The sequence below is a fragment of the Buteo buteo genome, chromosome 7 (assembly GCF_964188355.1).
Source record: "Buteo buteo chromosome 7, bButBut1.hap1.1, whole genome shotgun sequence".
Classification (NCBI taxonomy): domain Eukaryota; kingdom Metazoa; phylum Chordata; class Aves; order Accipitriformes; family Accipitridae; genus Buteo; species Buteo buteo.
Window position 1 is genome coordinate 39,993,075 of NC_134177.1, and position 21,306 is coordinate 40,014,380.

Sequence of the window (21,306 nt, forward strand, 5' to 3'; positions counted from 1 at the left end):
AGCAGGACTAGAACAAGTGTATGTTATTTTCCTCCTGGTTGGAAGGCAAGGCTTTCCCCGCAGCCCTTAGCTCAGCAGCTTCGTGTCGTAGTTCCCCTGGACCACCTGGGCACACACACTGGGGGTGCAGACCACCAGCTCTGGCAGATGGGTACACATGATTTTTAAATAACCCAGTGCTGCCTATTTCTGGATACAAAATTGCTGACAGGCCTGCAAGGCCCCTACATCCAGCAGCCTGCCTTGTAGCAGTCTGCCACACACTTCCCCTTTATTGTTCTGAACAGAGTCCATGCTGTATTTACTAGGTCTGGCCAGTCACTCTTCCTCTCAGTGTCCTCCCGTTCTGACATCCTCCCCTGCCCCCCTCCAACTCTCTCTTTAATTCTTTAATCTTTAATTCTATTAATACCACCTAATAATTACTTTGTTCCAAGCCTGCTGAGTAATGACTGCCGACGCTTCTATTTCATTACTATTCCTGTAAAGAAACCAAGCTTTAAGCCATTGAATTTCTGCAGAGAGGAGTGACAAGAACTGTGCTTGCTGTCCTCTCTGCCTACATGTTCCACAGGGCAGGGAAAGAGCCAAGCACTTTATTCTCGATGCACCTTCAACAATGTCACAACTGTGTGATCCGGTTCAGAATGATGAACTAATTAAAATTAAAAAAAATTAAAAACAGTTCAGATAGCTCAGAAGAGAGTTAGAATACAAGAAGTGGGAGGAACTAAGGTGGCAGTGACCAAACACCATCTACTACCTTTAGGTATCTTTCTTATGAGAAGCTTCTACACCAGGTTCTCTTGCTCAAATCAACACTCCCCTCAGTTCCTCCAGAGTTGCTGGGCTTTGGTGTTTCCTTCACCTAACCAAAATAAAGTCTGTTCAACTTAAAATTCAACCTACATGGATTAGAGCAATTCAAAGCAATAGGGTAAGCAGCCCACAGAGCATGGAGGAAGAGCAAATTAATAGCTTCCTTCATTAAAGCTTACCTTCAAAGAAGTCAGCAACAGAACTTATCACCATTTTCTTGCAGACATTTATTTTTATATTCACAAGAGGATGAGTATAAAAGAAATTTATGTAGATGCTAAATCAAGGCTTTTGTTCCTAACTAGAAAGAAGTCACTCTCAGCATTTTAATTCTTTTTCTTAGAGCTGGACTGACGTTTCAACCACTGTGCTCTTTTACTAACTCTTTTAAAATCAAATTACGTAAGAGATTAAGGCAACAAAAGGTAACAAACAGAAGTAACACCGCCTCCTGAAAAACACACCTCTTGGATCACTTCATTCAGTTATCCCTTTTGCAAGCCTCTTCACCCTATCTTGATCTTATTTGATCATGCCTGGTTTCCCAGCTGCTGCACCAAACAAGCAGCCCAAGCCAAAACCCAAGCAGCAGCAGAGTTGAGAGTAATTGGTTCACCCACTTTAAGAGGCTATTTTATCCCTACTGAAACTGATAACCTTTCAGAGACCTACAGCTTCTACCCTCAGAAGACAAGCATCAGGACAATGCCAGATGATACACTGAAAAAATGAGGCCATTTTATTGATGATTAGACGCTGCACTGGAAACAATCATTAAACTAATACAGACTTCAATCAAAGCACGAGCTTTGAATCAGAAGTCGTAAAGTGACATGATGCCTTAATAAATTAAGGAAGTTGTTAATTCCTCTCCGTCATCAACTCTTCACTTGAAGTTCTTCGCAAACTCCTCTCCTTTCTTAATAGAAGCCTTCAGCTCAGACATGGCCTCAGCAACCATCTTCTCTTCAAAGGGGGAGATCTTGCCAATACCTAGGTTCTTCTCAATTCCATTTTTCTGAGGGAAAGAGGATTTAAGGATTAACCATTCATCAAATGACCTAGAGAGTAACTTAATAGCTCTGATTAAGTATTATCCAGCTGAGATGGAGAACCAGCCTGGGATCTGTCATCTCTAGTCTGCCAAGCCTGTGCTTCTTGGCAAGGCTCAAAAGCCTCTTATTATCTGTAGCAACTTCTACAGCCTTCACAAACTTCTCATTCACTGTTCACAGGTGTGAAACTTGAAGCTAGCCCATCAGCTCCTTCAAGAGGAGGCCGATACCAACTGCTCCTTCATGCCTCTTTCTATCTTCAAACCCACTGTCTGGCAAAAGAATTTCTCTCCTCTGGTGTATGTCCTTCCCTTGCTGCTGGCTTGCAATGTGAAACTGCTTCAGAGTTGCACTCATAGGTTTTTGAGATCTCATGCCTACATCAAAACCTTTCCCCCTTAATAGCCCCCTACTTCCATTCCCTCACCAGCCAGCACCCAAGACAGCACACACCATCCTTTGCATCCCAGCAGGCATGACAGGGCTGCAGCATCCTTGTTTTTCACTCCACCCACAGGGGAAGGGTGACTAAAGGAACACTGCTTTTAGAGTTCAGTAGAGGTCCTGAAAGCAATCTATTAATCCTAATCCATGCCATAGTTCCCCATGTGCCTCAATTTCTGAGGGATTTGCTTGTAGCAGATCAAGCTGAGGAGACAGGATTGCTGACCCTGGTTAATCATATGAAAGCCCTTCATAAACAGCCACTGACTTGAGGCAAGCGTGACCTCTTAAGCCAAGTCTGAATCTCTGGTTACTCAGCGACCCGCAGCCTAAGAGCAGATAAAAGCAGCAGCATCCGTGTTAAGCATGAGCATATGCCTAAGTGCAATACCCAAATATTCAAGAACTCTCAAGGTACACTCAGCTGTTAACCTCAGTGATACCTAGCATTAGACTGTATTGAAATCACTGAGTAAAAACCACAAGACTAAATCAGTAGCTGCTGTTTATAAGCCTCATCATTTAAAGCACATACTCCGAGTAGCAGGGGTGTAGAGAAGTACGGGCTCTCCGTCTCTTCTGATCGAACAAAGGCACATTCAATAACCCCTTCCTTTCCATTCATTGCATCCACCAGAGAGAACACAAATCGAGCACCAGCATAGGCCATAGACAAGGTGGCAGATCCTGTAAAAGTTAAACCACTTTTAGAACAGATCACACTGAAATCTGGTACTTTGTTTAGCATCAAAGGCTTCCATACTGATATGTTTACAGACCTGCAGTGTCATTGACTTCAAGCGCGCAGCCAGTTGGCTAAAGCAACAGCTTTTGGTCAGCTACATGCTATTTAGTTGACCAGATTTATAGGAAGAAATAGCTTAATTTGACAGAGAAGATTCTTTTTAAAGCCACACATGGCATGGGATCAGTTAATGTTTAGTCTTACCTACATACTGAGCTGCTTCTAGTACCACAGTTCAGGCAGTCACTGACATGGCAGAGCAGCTAGGTTTGTAATCAGCAGTTCATAATTCTGCACCACAGTTTTAAATAAGATTAAACTGAAGAGGACGGCATCCATTCAGCTGGCCAACAAGAATTACTTGGAAGCTTTAGTCAAGAACCAACCTGCTCCTGCTTTAGCTTTGACAACTTCAGTGCCAGCTTCTTGAATTCTCCCTGTAAGCTTTTCCAGCTGATCCTGAGGGAAGTCCACTTTTGGTGTGCACTAGATGGGAAAAAATAAGTTGTTATCAGATAGCAGGACCCCTCCAGATTCAGCATAAGGCCACCCACACGATGCTTTTTGTACCATTACAGTTGTTACCAACAGTTCTCAAGTGGGAAAATCAGTTACCCTAGCTCACAGATTGTGTGACACTGACCACCTGCAAGTGTTCACTGAGGCTGCTGGTTATGGCATGGACTGTAACAGGAACCTAGCCATGCCTAGCTCGCTCAAGGACAAGCCGCAGCTTGACAGCAAAACCCGGGCTTGCCATGGTTACTTGCTAGTCTGTGGTCCTTTGCACTAGACGGATGCTCTCCAAGCATGTAACAGGCCTTAGGAATTTCAAAAAAACTAAGTAAATATTTGGGTCACTGTGGCATTATGGAAGTCAAAAGCCTTATGAAGGATAGTCTGCCAGCAGTATTTAGGAAGTTACTGAACCTTCAGATACAGCTACGCAAATACGTTAAGCACAGCTGTGTCTGTCCTGATCGACTGTCTAATGAAAGCACCCTCTCAGCATTCAGCCTTGCTCTTATTCCTCAAGAACATCCTTCTCTGAAGGATACTTTACTCCCCACTTAGAGCAAAGCTTTCTCCACTTTCTCACAAATTGCTCCTTGGACATATCCTAGCCATCTCCTCATGAAGCGGCAGCCTGCTTTAGAACTGCATTTCATTCTGGCTTAGATGCACGAAGGGAGCCTCTCCCTGACTACCAGTCATTACTGAAGCAGGCCTCCCCACACAGCTTGAGCTACGCCTCCTCATTTCAATGCTGCATGTTGAAGTGGTGTTTGTAGTTCACCACAGCAAAATCAATTTCCTTTTCCTGCTGAAGTAAGGTATTCGTATCATGAAATACCTGTCACAGAAAATAAAAACCAAAACAAACAGTGCCAAGACATCTGAACACCCTCACTACACCTCAGTTCTTATCCCGAACTCCTTTAGAGGAGAAAGGCTGGAACTATTTTAGCTCATTGCCTTCCAGGATCCTGTACCTCATCTCAGAATGAAAGCAGCCACATGAGCAAGGAAGACTGTTTCTGCTGTATCTTAGCACATTACATGCCATCATAAAGGCACTTTACATCAACTCTAACATATTGATGAGCGTGATGCCACACACGGCAGTAACTATGACTTACCTGAGAGATCAGAGGGATGATTGTCTTTCCGGCATGGCCACCAATAACCGGGACACTTACTCGAGCTGGATCTAAGCCCTAAAGGAAACATGACATTTTCCAGCTTCTGAAGCATATGGACAAGAAAAACATCTAAAAACCCCATGCTTCATTTTCTGCCCCAGGTATTTGGACCCGTCTATAACCCAGTGCTACACAGGGCAGGAGTTTCAGAGGCAGCTATACTCCAGAGACAAAGCCAGATCTACAGAGTTGAACTCCAGGTTACCTTAATAATTTTAGACAGTTACAGGATATTATTAATGCAAGTTCAGATAAATAGCAGCACAAATACAAACTCCACCAGAGCTATTAAGAGCAGTAACTTGCTACACCTCCTGCTACTTTGCAGAATATCCTGTAACACACAGCACAGATAGTTTGACTTGCAAATACATACTACGATTCAGCCCTCTCCTCCGGTTGCACCAGCAGGGTTGAAAATGCCAACAGAATTAAGGCAAACATGTAGCTTGCTCACAGGGGACAGCTATGAAAAGGAAAGGTCAAAGTCTCTTGAACCACATTTTGCAAGAAACCCTATCCCCAGGCTCCTCTAGAGAATGGAAACAGGGAATCATTGCCTTTGCCTCTAGCTCCACAGAAATCTGAGCTCCTTTGGCTCTCTGCAGTGATTTTAAAAGCATTTTTGATAGATTTGATGACCGAAGTAGGCGGTATCCCTCCCCCAGCATCTGTTATGACCTACCTTTAGTTCAGCCACAAAAGTATTTGCTCTGACAATGTCCAGCGTTGTAACACCAAAGATTCTGTTGGGATTATACACACCATGCTTCTTGAAGACTTCTGAAGTTATTGGGATGGTTGAATTTACCTACAAGCAAGAATAGGCAAGCATTCATTAAAACCAGTATAATAATTAAGCCAATGCATGAACTGAACAGGCCAGCAAACAACCTGAAGTATACTTCCAACCTGAAGTCAACTGTAACCAACAACTTTAATTCCTAAATTGAAGAGCAATTCACAGTCAGGCTGGAATAAAAATCATCCATTTTAAATAACCATTAAGACAACGAATTTGTTCATTCACATTACAAAAGCTCCTCCCTTAGTGAGCTAAGACTTCTATTCCAGCTAATACATCAGCATATATTATAACCATAGTCATACAGATGTTGAGATATTAAGCACTTTTATACCCAAGTTTCCTCTGACTTAAATATAGCCAAGAAAAACAGGTTAGTAGAACCAGGCTTTTAGTTCTTTTCTGTAAATACACTGCAGACCTTAGAGATACTGGTCAAAACAAATAGGAACTCAGATTACTCTAGTATTCTCAGTCTGGACTTTTTTTTTTTCCCCCCCTACATTTTCAAGGTCTCCAGAAAACACTTACCGGGTTAGAAATAATACAGATCATGGCTTCTGGACAGTGCTTTGCACAGGCAGACGTCAAAGTAGCAACAATGCTAGCATTGGTGTTGAACAGGTCATCACGGGTCATACCTAAAATGCATCCAGTACAGTATTTTAAGTTACCCACAGGCTACTAATTAACGGACAAGCAACCCAATCAAAAAGCAATATTCTGCTCTGGACAGAGAGACATCAGCTTCTGGTTTCATATATCAAGAGAAAACTCTCCAGCTGCAGTAATGAATTGGCGCCAAAGGTAGCTCCTCTCGCTAATAAAAGATTACTGCCCTTTCAGAGAGATCAGCCCTTTTCAGGAGCAACCAGCCCAGCTGTCAGTTGTCAGAACGTATTTCAACTAGGCAGCCTGAAGTACAGTGTGACCATACTGACCCACACCGGTGTACCAGTGGTGCTCAGAGCAGCATAACTGCTCCTGAGATGAATTCTCCTCCTCCCTGAAGTCACCTCCACAGCTACAGTTTGAATGCCAACTGCTCTGTGCAAAATACTGCTAGTTAAGTGCCACCTCTCATTTCTGTTGCAGCAACTACTTTAACCACGAAAAATGAAGAATTAGGAAGAGCTAGGCATTAAAGTCTAGAATTTTGCTACATTCCCAATAGGATAGTGAAAAACAGAGTAGAAATGGAGCAGGTCAGGACATTCTAGGAGGGATTAACAGCATTCATTCAGAGATGCTCTAAGAAGTTATCATCCTATTAACGCAAAACAGATTATTTCTATTCTGCTGAGAAATGAAACAAAGAACCAGGGTTGTTTTGTTGTTTTTTTTTTACTAGAGCATTGCTCTGGGCAAGAAACACTAAGGGAGATTCAGAACCACTTGCAGGGAAAGTCTTTGCACCTCACCCCTACACAGAACTCCAGAAATCAATTCTGCTCATTTTACAAGGGACAATCTAAGACAGAAGCAAAATGAGATGCTTGATACCACAAGCTCTATGTCAGTGTCGTTAACAGACTACTCACATCCCAAGCCAACACTGAGAGCACCGTAAAGCACCAGACACAGCTTTATTTGAGTAACAGTACTGCAGAGATACACTTCAATGAAGCCCTGGGTCTTTTTAACAAAAAACAACATACCTGGTTTTCTAGGGACTCCCGCAGGAATAACTACAACATTACAGCCCTTCAGACATTCTGGCAACTGCTCAGGTCCTAGGAAGCCTGGAATGGAAGACATTCAGGCATTATGTTTTTGCCAGTTATTAAACATCTGACACTTTGAAGTACAAAATTATGCCCAGAGGCACCCAATTCCTTTTTTAATTTAGCCTTCAATTCAGACTTACATTGCAAAGCAAAGCAATACAATCACAGACGGATCCTATTTGATGTTCTATCGTTGTTTCAAAACTTGCAAAATGAGAGTGATGAGAACCTCACATTCATCTGTTTTGAAACACCTCAGTTCCTCCTGTTACGTGTAATTTACTCTCCAAAAACCCTAGCTTGGCACTACAGTCAGTGCCCCCAACGAACTGCAGATAGGCATATTCAAGTAAAATGTAACCTCTTGGTGATCTTCAAATAAAACGAAGATCAGCAGGTTAAGTTGTGATTTCATCAGAACTTGACAGCTGTCCCTTCAGCAAAGAAGCACGCAGAATTCACACAGACACCCAGGGAGTGTTAAGTCTATTTGTAGTCAAACTTTTAAAATCAATGCTCAAGCTTTTTTCTGAGACAATTTTACTGAATATTTCCTGCCAGGTATTACAAATTCCTCTTCAACAGTGCAACCACAGACCATTTTCTTCTCCATACATGTCAACGTAATCAGCTAAACCTTAGCGATGCACTGCTTGAGAAAAAGCTACTTAAATTGATACTAGGTTTCAGGTTCATGTGAAGATTCCCCTTCACAAGCACAGCAATGGGCATCTCCAAGTGTCAGAGACACCCAAGAGGACGCCTTCAGAACACAGACCGTTTCCAGCGGCTCGCAGTACCTTTAACATTTGCTCTTGTCTCAATGTGGCTGAGGTCAGCTGCAACACCTGGAGTGTGAGCGATATCGTAAAGGCTGAGCCTGCTCACCAGTGGGCTGTTCTTCAGGAGAAGGGAGAGAGGCTGGCCAATGCCTCCTGAGGCCCCCAGCACTGCTACCTTGGCATTGTTCTGAGGAAAAAAGACGACAAATACATTGAAGAGATGCTTTGGTAGTTACTGCAGCAGTGACCTTGGGGATTTCACCACATTTTCTTTACTTTTAGTTCTATTTCTCAATTTCTTTATCAAGCACTACGCAAAATCGATTGCCTAAGCCCACAGAAAGCGATCATCACTACAGCCTCCCAAAGATCCATGAGGTTTATTGGTAGGATAATTAGAGGAAAATGTTTTTTTTTTGCAATCTGAAGTTCAAAAGGGAAGCAAGGCTGGGCAAAGTAACTAAAACGATCATCTTTCTTCAGATGGCAACATCTGCCTGAGACTAATACCTGTTACTGTGTGGACCTAGCTCTGACTTGGGGCAAAATCTGGTTTGCAGTTTTTCTAGTTTTCATTGCCAGTATCAAAAAAATATGCCTTCCCATTGGGCAAATCAATACTTTTAATGGACTACAATAAACATAATAACCACTGTATATATGTGAAAAAAATGCATACACCTGAAATAAATTCAAAATAGCACCTGCAGCTGCCTCAAGATTGAGGCCTGAGAATATCAAGTGCCTATAATTTCCAGCTTTGATCAAGTGTGGCTGAGAAGCAAATAAAACCAACGCTGCTTTGTTGCCCTGGTGAACCAGTTTTACCCTAACATGCTCACTGGAAGAAAGTTATTTCTCTCTAAAATGGCTGTGCTCCTGTTTGTAGAGAGAGTGTCACTAGGCAAGAGGCAAGCTACTTTAAAAGTCCAGAACAATCTTAAAATGCAACGCTCTGCCAAAGTGATGGAGAACCAGAGGCTACCGCAGGGACGCAACATGGTAATACAATTACCACTGATAAGGACGTTCTCTATCACACTGTCTTACCAGATAAAGCCATAATAGCTCCAAGTCCCTGCACGAACAGCTTAATTATTATGCTCTGACAAGAAATAATCTACCCAGGAGCTAGATCAGCCTAACCACAGCTCAGTTTTCTTGCTATTGCAGCAAATGTAACTCAGCATGAAACTCTCCAAGGGGAAGCAAAGTCTAGCATTAGTCACTGTTATGCCCCGTATTTATGGCTGACCTGATACCATGAGATCAAAACCGCATTGCTAATAAATACAATTCCTATCAAAATAATTACACAAGCCTCCCTTGTAAAATGCACCTTTATAGCTACAATAATCATTTTGTCATATGCCACTGGGAACTATTTACGTTGGAAAATAGATGTCGGTCTCTATCTACCTACCACGTAGCGGCAGTCCTCTCCTGGTATCAAGAGTCACGCACAATGGATTTCAGCATATTAAGGATTACTGTTAACCCCCCAACCGCCAGCTTTAATTCTTAGTTCATTTTGAAAGCAGGGGCGTGTTTTCAGTAGAGGAAGGAAGCAGCGAGCAAACCGGCGTTATCACCCGTTAGGGAAACTCCCCTAGAACCGATAGATTTGGCCAGCAAGCGTCTGGAGAAAGACATCAGCCTCTCTCCCGGCCAGGAGCCGCAGGGCGATGCCCCACAGCGCGGCCGCTTTACCGGGCGGAGACCCGGCACCAACCCGGCACCCCCGGAACCGACCCCGACCCCCGCTCCTCACACCTCCCTCACAGCACCGACTGAGGCGGTGACCCCCACCGCCTACAGACGCCCCCAGCCCCTCCTCACCGCACGCAGGAGGGCCGAGCCCGCCGGCGGGCCCGGTTGCCCCCTCACAGAGGAGGAGGAGGAGGAGGAGGAGGAGGGCCCGGGCTCCCCACCCCGGCCCCGAGGGGGTGCGGGCCCTGTGCCGGCGGGGAGGCTGACGGCGTGGCGTGGCGTACCTGGGCGGTGGTGGCGAGGCCCCGGCGGAGGGCCGCCGCGGCGGCGGCGGGACGGGCGAGGCGGGACAGCATGGCGCGGCCGCTCCGGTGACTCCAACGACCTCCACGGCGCGGCGCCTGCGCGGGACCGGCCGCTCTTCTCGCGAGACTTCCCGTCGCGGGAAGGGAGGGGGGGGGGGAGAGAGAGAGAGAGAGAGAGAAAGCCTCGCGAGATCCGCACCGGACGTCACCCCTAGCGACGGCCCGGCGCGTGCCCTCCCTAGCAACCAGGCGGCGGCAGCGGGCCGCGCTCCGCCGTTGCCACGGCAACGCGGTGAGGCGGGCTGTGAGGCCTGTCGGCGATAATCGCCCTGTCGGCGACAATCGCCCTGTCGGCGGGGGATGGAGCTCTGCGAGCCCGGCCGCCTCTACAACATCCTCAACCAGCAGCGGCGGGTGTCCCGGCTGGCGGAGCCCAACTACCTGTGCCTGCTGGGTGAGCCCGCGGGCAGGAGGCCTTGCTGCTGCTGCTGCAGGTTTCCTGAGGAGAAATGGGGTTCGTGGGCTCCGGGGAAGAGCACACGTTACGTCTCGTAATTCCTGGGGCCTGGCTGTTGGGGCGTTTCTCCCATCCCATTTCAGGTGCCGTGAGCCGGTACTGCTTTTGTCACATCCAGCTCTTCCTGCTCTGATGCGTCCCAGGGATACATACTCATCCCGCCTGCTCCCGGAGGTTGTAGAGGTGGACAAGATTTCTTGACCATTGCACAAAAATTGCTGATACGCATTTGCATCCGGCATGCTGCCAATACCCCCCAAAAGGGTGCCTGATATTGCAATATTATTAAGTGTTTTGGCAAGGGAATCGGCCAGTTTGGGAGTGGGGTTGGGGTCTCTCCAGTGCCCCTCTCCCTGTCTCTGGGGCAGCACAGGGGCGGAGGTGCTGGACGCCGGGAGGTCAGAGCAGGCCCAGTGAGTGGGGGCCTGGCTACGCCACAGGGCAGAGCAGAACAGAGCATGGGACTGGCGCCATGAACGCTGCGGTACCACACTTGGGTCAGGACTAAAGCTGCTGGCATCACTTGGTGTTACACGTAGACTCACATCAGTATTGGCATTCGTTACAGCCACATCAGAAAGTCTCAGTGTCTAAAAAACCGAATCTCTTTCCCTGGTTGATGTCGGTGCCTGAATTCCCACTGACTGAATTACAAACAGGATTCTACCTTTAAAGCATCAAACAAGCCAATTGCTCTGTCTTGGTTGTTTTTTTCAGATGCTCGTACTCAGCGTGAATACGATGAAAGCCATATTATTACAGCACGCAGGATTGAGCAGGTGAGGGGCTTACCGTTTGTGTAAACCATCCTTGGATTCAGCAATTAGCAGTAAGCCAAAATCGGCTTTAAACCCACGGGAATTGTCCCAGTCTCTCCACTGCCTGTTTCAGCCATGTTCCATTTCTGCCACTGGGGGGATGTATTCTGTCACAAAGCAAAGGTGGCTTCAGTAGCCCAAAGGGTTGGCACACAGGAGCTGTATATCAGGAAAAATATTGCACAAGAATTAACATATCTGGCCTTGTCTCACAAAGGACTGTGCTGGCATCTTTACCGCTGCAGCTGATGAAGCAATCCGGCGTGGTTTGCATCATTTCTGAATTCTAACTGGGTCTTTCAGCGTCAAGTGCAGACATAGTCCCAAACCTATCCCATAGCTATAGAGTAGTAACTTGCAAGATGTCGCAAGATGTAGCATTGATGCCACAAGAAAAGAGTGGAGCTGTGCTCCTGATAGAATTCCTCTGTGGTTTTGGTAGAGTCCTACAGGGGAGTACCTGGTACCAGATTCAGAGGAGCTGGGGTGTGTCAGATACTGTGTGGTGTATGACTGTGAGACCAGCTCTTTGGATTGCTGTGACTATGAGGAAGAGGAGAAAGAAAAAGGTATGTGTGACCCATGTCAGTCAAGACCTCACTGTCAGATAGGTATTCTTCCCATTTCTCATTTAATTTTATGAGCTTATTGGAAGAGAAATGATTTGAAAATTGAACATCTGTGCTATGCATGTGGTTTTTCACTGTGTTGCATATGTTCTTAGGCTTCAGAAATCCAGGTTTTATTTCAAAGCGTCCTGGCAGACCTGGTTTCCTATCTGTAGACTGCTCCCTCTGAAGTTCCTTGTTGCATAGGAGGAATTTTTTTTCCACATTTCACTGAGATTGGGCTTGTCCAATGATTGTCTTTTAGGGAGCAGTGCTTCTTTACACACTGAAAACACTGACTCAAGTTCCGTATGTTCACAGAGTGAGTACTTCCTTCTTTGAGGGTTATAAAAGGCTTTCACATTATCATATTCTAAAAGACTTAGCTTTAATGGGGGTGGTGATTTGATGGAGTTCACCGAGAAGTGTGAAGAGCTGGAAACTTTTCCTTGTAATTGTTCAGTCTTCCCTGAACCATGGAAATGTTAACTTTCACGCATCCTTTGGCAAGGAGTTCTGCTGTGTGCAGAACCACTTCAGTATGTTTCTTTGGCTCCTATTAGCTTTATAAAGGCTACTGTAGTTTCAGCAAAGATTTACATCATTTGTTTAAGAAAAATATCGGAGTGTAAGGGGAATGAATAAAGCAAGCATGCTCATAAACACTCGGTGATGAGACAGTAGCAAGGGAAGGTGTGAAGAATCAGAAGTGGGTTTCTATTGTGCTGATCTATTTATAAAGCAGACATAGCTAGAGGCAGGCAGGATGGATCCCTTGGGAGAAGGGGGGAGCAGCCATCTCACATAATATACTTCACTGAGGGGAGTGTTCAAAACACTTGTGAAGAATTTATTCACGATACCTCCTTCTTTCCCCCTTTGCCTAAAGCAGACTAAAGAAAAGGGGCTCCATAAAACTGAGATTATTAGATTTAAATTAGTAATACTTCCCTATTAGGGAAATTATTACAAGCATTTCCCAAAGAATTCTGGGGAGGGAAAAAAATCTTGATCTAGACTTACAAAAGAAACCAGGAGAGGAATAATAGATCAGGACAAGAGGTGAAAACCAGCATGCTATGTTACTGACCTGCAGGAACAGTAAAATTTTGAATAAGTCTAGCTTTTAACAAGGCTCTCTACAGACCATTAGGTGAAATGAAAAGGAATTTTCTGTTGGTGTCAGTGGGACAGATGTAACCCCCAGTGCTGATGGAGGCACTCTGAACCTGCCCTGGCAAACAGCTTTTTGATCTCATTAGATGCTGAGGAAGGAACTGCCGTCCAGTATGCCAGAAGCTTAGAGCAGTTCACCCGCCATCCTGTCCTTGTCCTGAGGGGAGGATACAAGCATTTTTCAGCTTGCTATCATTTTCTGAGGACTCAGAAGATATTGTGGATGCCTCAGGTGAGATGAGACTAATTTGCAAGTAGAAGACATTAGCATTCATATTCAGCTGATGATGGCTAATGAAGTCAAATTAAATGGTGTTGTAAACCTGCTATCAGAATAATTTCAAACAAAGGAATTAAATGTAATTTGAGTTACTGTGCTTGCCCTGAGTCTCACCACTAGTTCTTTTGCAGCCACACTTTGCCTTTTTTCCTCTTGCGTGAAAAAAAACTCATGAAAACAACCTGGGAAGGTTTCTCTGATAACCCTGAAACTGGCCCACTGGAGAGTACAGATAACTAAACAAACAGTAGCAAATGATGAAAGGAAGCAGGTTCTTCTCTCACACGTGGTTATCTGGGATGGTACACAGTAAATGTTTTCAGATAGAAGTACAATTCCTGTCAAGCACTGTGTTCCATGTCTGTAAAGCTTTTCATCAGGAAGGATCACAAAGCAAGTGCTGGTGCATTGTTTCAGCAGGCCCAGAAGGAAAACAGCCATCCACGGGAACACTAGTATCCTAATTGTTTGGTTTCATCTACAAACATTGATCTATTTAGCTTATGAGAAACAATTACCCTTTTTTCACATCTAGGACAGGACCTGAGGCAGTGCAGATTTAGAGGGCGCTGGACAGCAGAGAGCATCTCATCGCAACATGTCTTCTGTTTCCATTGTTCCTATTCACTTCTGGTTCACGTGAAATAGCCCATGACACAGTGCTAACCTGTGGGATGCCACAGCACAGGAGAGAAAATCAGTTCACTTTGTGCTTCTTTGTGAAGGGTAGCAAACTGCTCAACTTCCCCATCAGATTCAGTTGGACACAGAGTACCTCCTTGGCTCTCAGTTTAAGCTGTTGTTCTCTGTTGCTTTAAATTGTTATGCTGTAGCATTAGCCAAGTATCAGTAGGGATGTAGAGGCACTATCGGCTATTTGTGTATTTTTATTCTCAGCCTTCACACTGCAGACACTGAAAGCAGTGACTTGTGTTGTGCCACTGCATGGCACCTGCAGCTCTGCAGGTGGCAGATGATTTCATTTAGTGTTGCAAACAGTAACCAGGGAGAACATCAGATGAATCTGTTATGCTGCAATCCCTCCAGACAATGTAAAGAATATATGCTGCCTCCTGTTTAGTTAGGATTTGTTTCAAGTAATGCCACAATGACAGCAATGCTGTCAATTATTCTCAGTAAATCTAGCAAAGACTTCAATACACAGAAAGTCCAAGTGATTGAATTTCTTTACACTCTTCATTACACTAGAATGTGTCATGGGCTGTTGACTAAGTGTGTGTTCAGTTCTTCACATGACTTCTGCTTAAGAACTTACGAAGCTAGTAGGAGCAAATACACTCTCTAAACTGAGCCTATGGTTTCTCTCCGGCAGGAACTAGACAACTTCCAGCCATACCCTGTAGAAATACTGCCTGCAAAGTTATATATGGGCAATTTCAAGCAGGCCTGTGACCAACAAATTCAGAAAGATCTGAAGATCAAAGCACAAGTCAACATCTCTGAACAGCCTGCAACAATGTAAGTTAAATAGTTCAAGGTTTACCCTCACCAATGTCTGTGCCTGTGAAAAAAGTGAGGTGGCACAGCACCAGAGCCCATTCACAGAGGAGTCAGTGCCTGTGAACTTCCAAGGAAACCTCTGTTGTTCACTGCAGATTCGAGTGCTGTTTCATGCTCATTTTTCCAAGCTCTACTCCAGAGTTAGCACAGCAGCAATGCAGTCCTGTAGCCTTTGACCATGACATGGGTGGATTGGGTAAGAGGAGGACTGGAAGGCCGTTGCCATTTTGAGTCTATTGCATACCACCATCCTTTGGGAAGAACGTGTATCTCTGAATAGCTTTCAGAGCAAAATCTTACCAACACATCAGTGGAAAAGCTAAATCACCAATGTTTCACATTGGTGATTTCACATTGTTGGTCTTCCTTCCTTACCTACATCTGTCCCCGATCATTCAGCAGAGTCTGTAGGCCATCCTGGAAATGCCATTTCACGCAATGAAAAATGCAGTGGCATTTCTCAGTGTGGTGACCAAAACAAAGTTTAGTAACAAACCCAGTTACCTACCCCAGGACATGTGTACCAGCAGACATTTCTCATGCCTTTGGCTCCAGAGGAAAACATCAAAGGTCTCTGTGCCATGGGTAATCTTCCCATACCCTCTGCATGACGTGCCTTAACATTTCAGAAATTCCTCACCAATTTTTTGCTCCATTAGTTCTCTGAGTTGAGTTTTCTGAGCTTGTGGAAGGAGGAGGATGCTGTCACAGAAAACCACATGAAGGCAATTGGGGGCTATGTCCACAAAACTGCCAATATGCACACTGTGAAGGCACTCTTTCTTTCAGTTAATCCGTTTTCATTTAGCTCACAGATAAAGGAAGCTGTAGGTTAAGTTAAGACATCAGTGCTGATACCATGTGGAACAGAAAATCAGTAATTAAAACTGGTTCTGTATTATAAGCATCTCGGTGTCTTACCATAACAAATCCCTTATCATAATGTTAATGATGATGATGATGAAAAACTCAACACATGTAACAGCAAACAAAATTATCAGCTTGCCTCCAACAAACACATTTTTTCAAAGCTGCTTCTCTGGTCCATGTCATGCTCTGTGCTCTTTTCCCAGGTTTGCAGAAGGCGGCAAATACCTCCATATATCTGTTCCAGATTCGCTCGAAGCAGATCTTTTTTCTTCCTTTGCCACCATTTCTCATTTCATAGGTGAGTTGTTCCTGATCTGGAATTCCTGAGACCTTGCTCACTCTAGGATATTAGATGGGAGTGACTGCAATTCACTCGAACTGGAAGCTCAGACAGGAGGGTCATAATCTTTCAAGATCAGTATACTCCCAAGCAAGCCCACACCCTAATGGATACCAGAGCTGCCTTACTAACCAGCCTGATGGACAGGGAGATTTTACAGGGCATCTGACTCTGATGTTCCTACTCACTTTAAAGAACACCTCACTCTGATAACAGTGAGCTTTCCACCTGATCTGGAAATGCTTTGCTGCAGGATGTCTACCGGGGCTTCATAGGATTGTCTCCTATTCCTTCATTCTTAAATACAACCCTTTGACCCTTACCAGCCCAAATCTTCATCCACCAGGGCTTTATTTGAACATCAGTGTGACACACATTAGAGGACTTACCACAAGACACTGCTAGTCTTTGTGATTTCCAGTGCATACCCACCATAGGGCCTAGGAAGATTTTCAGGTTGGATGGCATAAGCCCACATTCAGCTGATTACATCAGAGAGGGCAATAAAAAAACATAGTCTCCAGCTCAGTGTCTGCAGCAGCACAGCAGACAGCTCCCAGAGCTCCATCCTGTGATGGTGTGCAACCGTGTTGTCATCTTTTATCACAGTTATGAAATAACACCTGCCACAGACCAAGGCCCTGCTGAGTTGAGTGTTGTACAGACCCAGAAGCAAAAGACCACCCTGTCCCCACAGACCTTATAATCTAAGTACAAAATAAGAAATGACAACTGGATGCAAACAAAGAAACAAGGAAACAATATTTGAGGATATAATTTTGTAGTCCTGAACTGAATGTCGTGATCTGCATGCATTAAAACCCAAGTATCAAAATACACTTATTTGTCTTTCATTTCTCCCCAGGTTTTTTCCCAGTAGTATTTCAGAAGAAAGTTTCTTTCCTACATCAGTTCGTGGAAGTTTCCAAAAAGACTATTAAGAGTTTAGTAGCTGTAGCTCCTGTGGAAGTGTATACTGTTTACTTGATAGTCTGTTTACTTGACAATCTAGAGTAGATTACTTAAACTGGAACGGTTATGGGTGAGCAGTAGACTAAAGTTCTCCCCATACTCTGAGAGGAGTGTGAGTGTCCTCATGCCAGGTGTATGCTGGAGTGAGGCCATTGCTGCTCAGGTCTTAGAACAGAAATAGTATCTCATGGTAGAAATAAGTCAGAAAACTCTGTTTTAGAGCTTGAAGAAAAAACCACAAAACCCCACAACCTCTTGACAGCAGTAAAAGAACAGGCTTTGCCCTATGAATTCAAGAGTTCAGTTGCTGATATTCCAAAAACATGTCATGCTGCCTGCTCTGGAGAGTGAGGGAAAGAATTCAAAAGGCTATTAATAAAATAGGCAACCTTTTAGGCATAGGTAGCAGAGTTGATGTGGTTAGGAGTGACTGACAGCATCCCTGGGCTTGGCTTTTATAGAAAATGAGTTTGCTGATCTTAGCAATTTTCACTGCAAAGTATCCATCATAAAAACATCATAAAACCAGTGCCCTAGCTGGCATGTACATGCTTCCTGCTGGTGATCACCATAGAGGGGTAAGGGACTGGAAGTCAGTCCCTCCAGTTTGATTGCTGATTCCTCCAGCTTCAGTGGACAACAGTTAGGCTTGCGTTGATCACAAATTTCAATATCTTTGAACATTTCTGGGAAGAGTTTGAGTAGCTGATGTGATGCTGACCACAGCTGATTGGTCATGGTAGGCCACTTTTCTTCAGCTATCTGATGTAAAGGTGACACTGATCTGTAATGAAGCATTGACTGGCCATTGTCATTTGTTCTGGTCTTCAAAGCCATGTTTTAACTCTGGATTTTTAAGAAAAGCAAATGCTACAGAAACAGGAGCTGGCAGTGCCCATCTGCTGCTGTCAGGGTTTATGAGGGGTCCTGTCACTCAGGCTGCTAGCCTGTCGGCTGTCACTAAATTAGAGCTAAACTGTACAACTGGAAGTTTGATTTCCCAGATCACTAATTTGTGATTGGCATTTCTTTACTCAGATGCTCAGCTGGATCACGGAGCGGTACTGGTGTTCTCCAGCCTGGGGATAAGCCGGAGCAGCACAGCAACCATGGCCTATCTTATGCATTCCTGCCAGTTTTCCCTGAAGGTACATCACTGTCATATTTCCCACAGATACTGGCTCGGTCTGCAGTTTATTTCTGTTTCTGAAGCCTCATTACTGTAGTAATGAGAAAGCCATTATCTGTGCTTTGATGCAGACTATCCACCTGATAATGTAACAGATTCTGTTATATCAGATTGCAGCCTCTTTATACTGTTAAGGAGGTGGCTTAGGTGTGATTTTGGATCTGTGAGTCCTTACCCTGGCACCTGTCATATTCTTCTATTTCCCTCCTTAACTATGGGGCTATAAAAATAAAGCTGTGGTTACAGATCTTAGCATTTCTGCTCTCCTGGATCTGAGAAAGAAAGTACCTGGAAGCTACTGGAGTTAATCCCATGTCTTAATACCATGGGGTTACAGGGCAATTGGAACCCAGTGCTTGCAGGGCTCTGATTTAACACTTACTTTAGCATCAGCACTGACTTCTTCCAAAATCCTATTTTATTTCTCGAGAAGAAATCCCCTTCCCACAGGTACTACTGTAGAGAAATCTGGAATGGGATAATACTAGCCCAGGAGGCATGTACAGATTAGATGGCCAGTACATGCTGTTCCATAGCTCTGAATAACGTAAGAAAAATAATGAATGATGGCTGAGAATGACCCGGCTGTGCAAGAGCCTCCCCTGGTGCCAGGCCCTTTTTCCCTTTGCATACAACGCATGGGCATCGTGCTGCCGTAGGCACCATCCCATGGTGGTGCCTGCTTAGCACAGAGCAGGCTAGTTCCCATGGGAACTGAAAGGCATCTCCTTAAAAAGGTTGTCCTATTTTGGAAAGTGTTTCCTCCTTTGGGAGCTTGAAAGGATTGATCCAAGCTTCACTGAAGCTGGGCCTGTATCTAATAATTTAATTGATTTTGTGAAAACATTTGCAACATAAGAGGAAATCTCTTACCATCGCTGTGTGCCAATGGGTAATTTCAGGTTGAGCCTGCCAACAGGGCTGCAGACACTATTTAGTCTCTGCTACTAATGCTGGGTGTGATTGTTCCTGCACACTGATAACCATTCGCTTGCACGCTAAATTACTGAAGGTGCTTGCAATGGCAGTGCAAAAGTCAAAAGCTGAACCTTGCAATTTCTCTCAGTTGGTATCAACAGGCTTGTTTCAGGATTTTACTAAGTGCCAAAAAAAAGAAGGAAAGGTTGACACAGCAGCAGCATGCTGCGGCTCGCCTGGGCAGTGCTTGCCCACAGTTGACTGGGCGAAGCTTTCCTGGGGGATTACCCTGGCAGACAAGTTTGTTTCTTGCAGACGAAAGCAGTGCAACAGACTCCCGTGTGATCCTTCAGCCAGTCTAGGCAAAGATCTTCGAAAGCTTCCAGAGATGAAGATATTGCAAAAGAAAGGCAGACTTGGGATGTGCGGCCCCTTATTCTGTCAGTAATCGATATGTGAGTAGGTCTATTGAGTTCAGGGGAACTAGAGACATCCACACTGTGGGCCCAGAGGAGTAAATATTGGAAGATCAGCCTCGGAGCCTGCAGAATCATTGAGATTAGAAAAACAAACCAATGGAGCACTATCTTCTAACCTTTGGTCTCATTACGCTTAAGCAATCCTCCAGGTGCTGGGGGCAGTCTCTTTTAAAAGCAGGAAGATGAGCACTACTGGGTAAACCCAAGGATGCAGCTGCAGTAAAGCCAAGTAATGCTGGCGGATCTACCCTGTGTGTAGCAGAGTTCCTAGCTGATTACTTGGGACTAACAAATAATGAAGATGACTGTGATTAATGCAGTGGGATAACTGGAGTGTCATAGCTGCTTTGCCATATCAGGTCACACCAATCCAGAAACATGATAACCTTTGTTGCTTCCCTGTGAATAGCTGATACTTCACTGCTTTGCTTATCATCCATGGAAGAAAGAGCATTTTAGGGTAAAAATCCAGGGCCGCATTGCTCCATCGGTGTAAAATAACGCAAGATACCTGCCAGGTGGCGAGAGCAGCCTGAGTTGTCCTCATATCCAGGAGAGCAGAGCATGAAGGTGACAGGCTTCTCAGAAGTTCACATCTGGATCCAGACTGTCCCTACTTTGGTAGCCAAAGTCTTATCTGCAGGTTCTTGCTGTCCAACACAGGGAGCAAATACAAAGCTGTATCATCCACAGGTGTAGCTGCTTCGTGTACCTACCCGAGATTCACATTCAGTTCAAATTCCTAACACTTCTTTTCTTTCCTTCTGTTCACAGAGAGCTTGGGACTACGTTCTGAAATGCAAAACGAACATGAGACCACACCGGGGTTTTGTGAAACAGCTGTCAGACTGGGAGACCCAAATCTATGGGGCCACGATCACAGACATCTCTGAACCAAACTACTGACAGGTAGCAAAGAGAACACCCAGCAGGGAAAGGCACTTCCCTGTCCATACCACCATGTTGGTAGAAAGTTCCTTGAACTGTTTGGAAAACGATCTTAATGTAATGGAAAGGCTTTTGTCTTTAGCTCTGCATTATTTTGGGTCAAGACCACGCCTCCCACGTGCCACCTTCTAATAGAGCAACCAAAGCTCTTGGCACGGCTGTTAATTTTGAAGCATCAATCCTGTTACGTGGAACCTAAACTTGGTACTGTCCTCTCTCTTACCGCACCGTGAATTCTTCACGTTGGCGTCACAAAATAAAACATTACAGAAAACGCTCCTGGGCTTTCCTTGCGCTCTGTGCTAAGGATTTACGTTTTTTTTTTCAATTTAGATCATCCCCCGCTCCGTTTGTAATTCAAATACGTGCGCTCAGGGACGGAGCCAGCCGGCCTGTACCGTTCTGTAGGTAAATTTACACCCAGAACCGCCCGAGCTGACAACGGACAGGCCCCCTGAGCTTCGAAGAGCCCTGAAACGTCTCTGATTTTTTTTTTCCTCCCTCCTTAATCCAGGCCGCTACTTACAAGAGAAACCCAGGCTAGAGCTGGCCCCGCCCCCGCCCCGACGCCCCGC

At 44.9% G+C, this 21,306-nt stretch overlaps 2 protein-coding genes across 2 annotated transcripts; one reads left to right on the forward strand and one right to left on the reverse strand.

The window, feature by feature from the left end:
* Positions 1 to 1,535: 1,535 nt before the first annotated feature.
* On the reverse strand, positions 1,536 to 10,220 carry MDH2 (malate dehydrogenase 2). The gene is made up of 9 exons (XM_075032539.1): positions 10,075 to 10,220; positions 8,099 to 8,267; positions 7,230 to 7,313; positions 6,103 to 6,212; positions 5,452 to 5,577; positions 4,704 to 4,781; positions 3,450 to 3,549; positions 2,854 to 3,005; positions 1,536 to 1,837 (listed from the first exon to the last, which is right to left on the reverse strand). Exons 1-9 carry the CDS (start codon positions 10,144 to 10,146, stop codon positions 1,706 to 1,708), a joined length of 1,023 nt encoding a protein of 340 aa, XP_074888640.1. The 5' UTR covers positions 10,147 to 10,220; the 3' UTR covers positions 1,536 to 1,705.
* Positions 10,221 to 10,383: 163 nt separating this feature from the next.
* Positions 10,384 to 21,175, forward strand: STYXL1 (serine/threonine/tyrosine interacting like 1). Its single transcript, XM_075032544.1, has 9 exons — positions 10,384 to 10,549; positions 11,330 to 11,398; positions 11,883 to 12,003; positions 13,225 to 13,244; positions 13,313 to 13,446; positions 14,828 to 14,973; positions 16,089 to 16,183; positions 18,236 to 18,345; positions 20,558 to 21,175. Exons 1-9 carry the CDS (start codon positions 10,456 to 10,458, stop codon positions 20,687 to 20,689), a joined length of 921 nt encoding a protein of 306 aa, XP_074888645.1. The 5' UTR covers positions 10,384 to 10,455; the 3' UTR covers positions 20,690 to 21,175.
* The last annotated feature ends 131 nt before the right edge of the window (positions 21,176 to 21,306 follow it).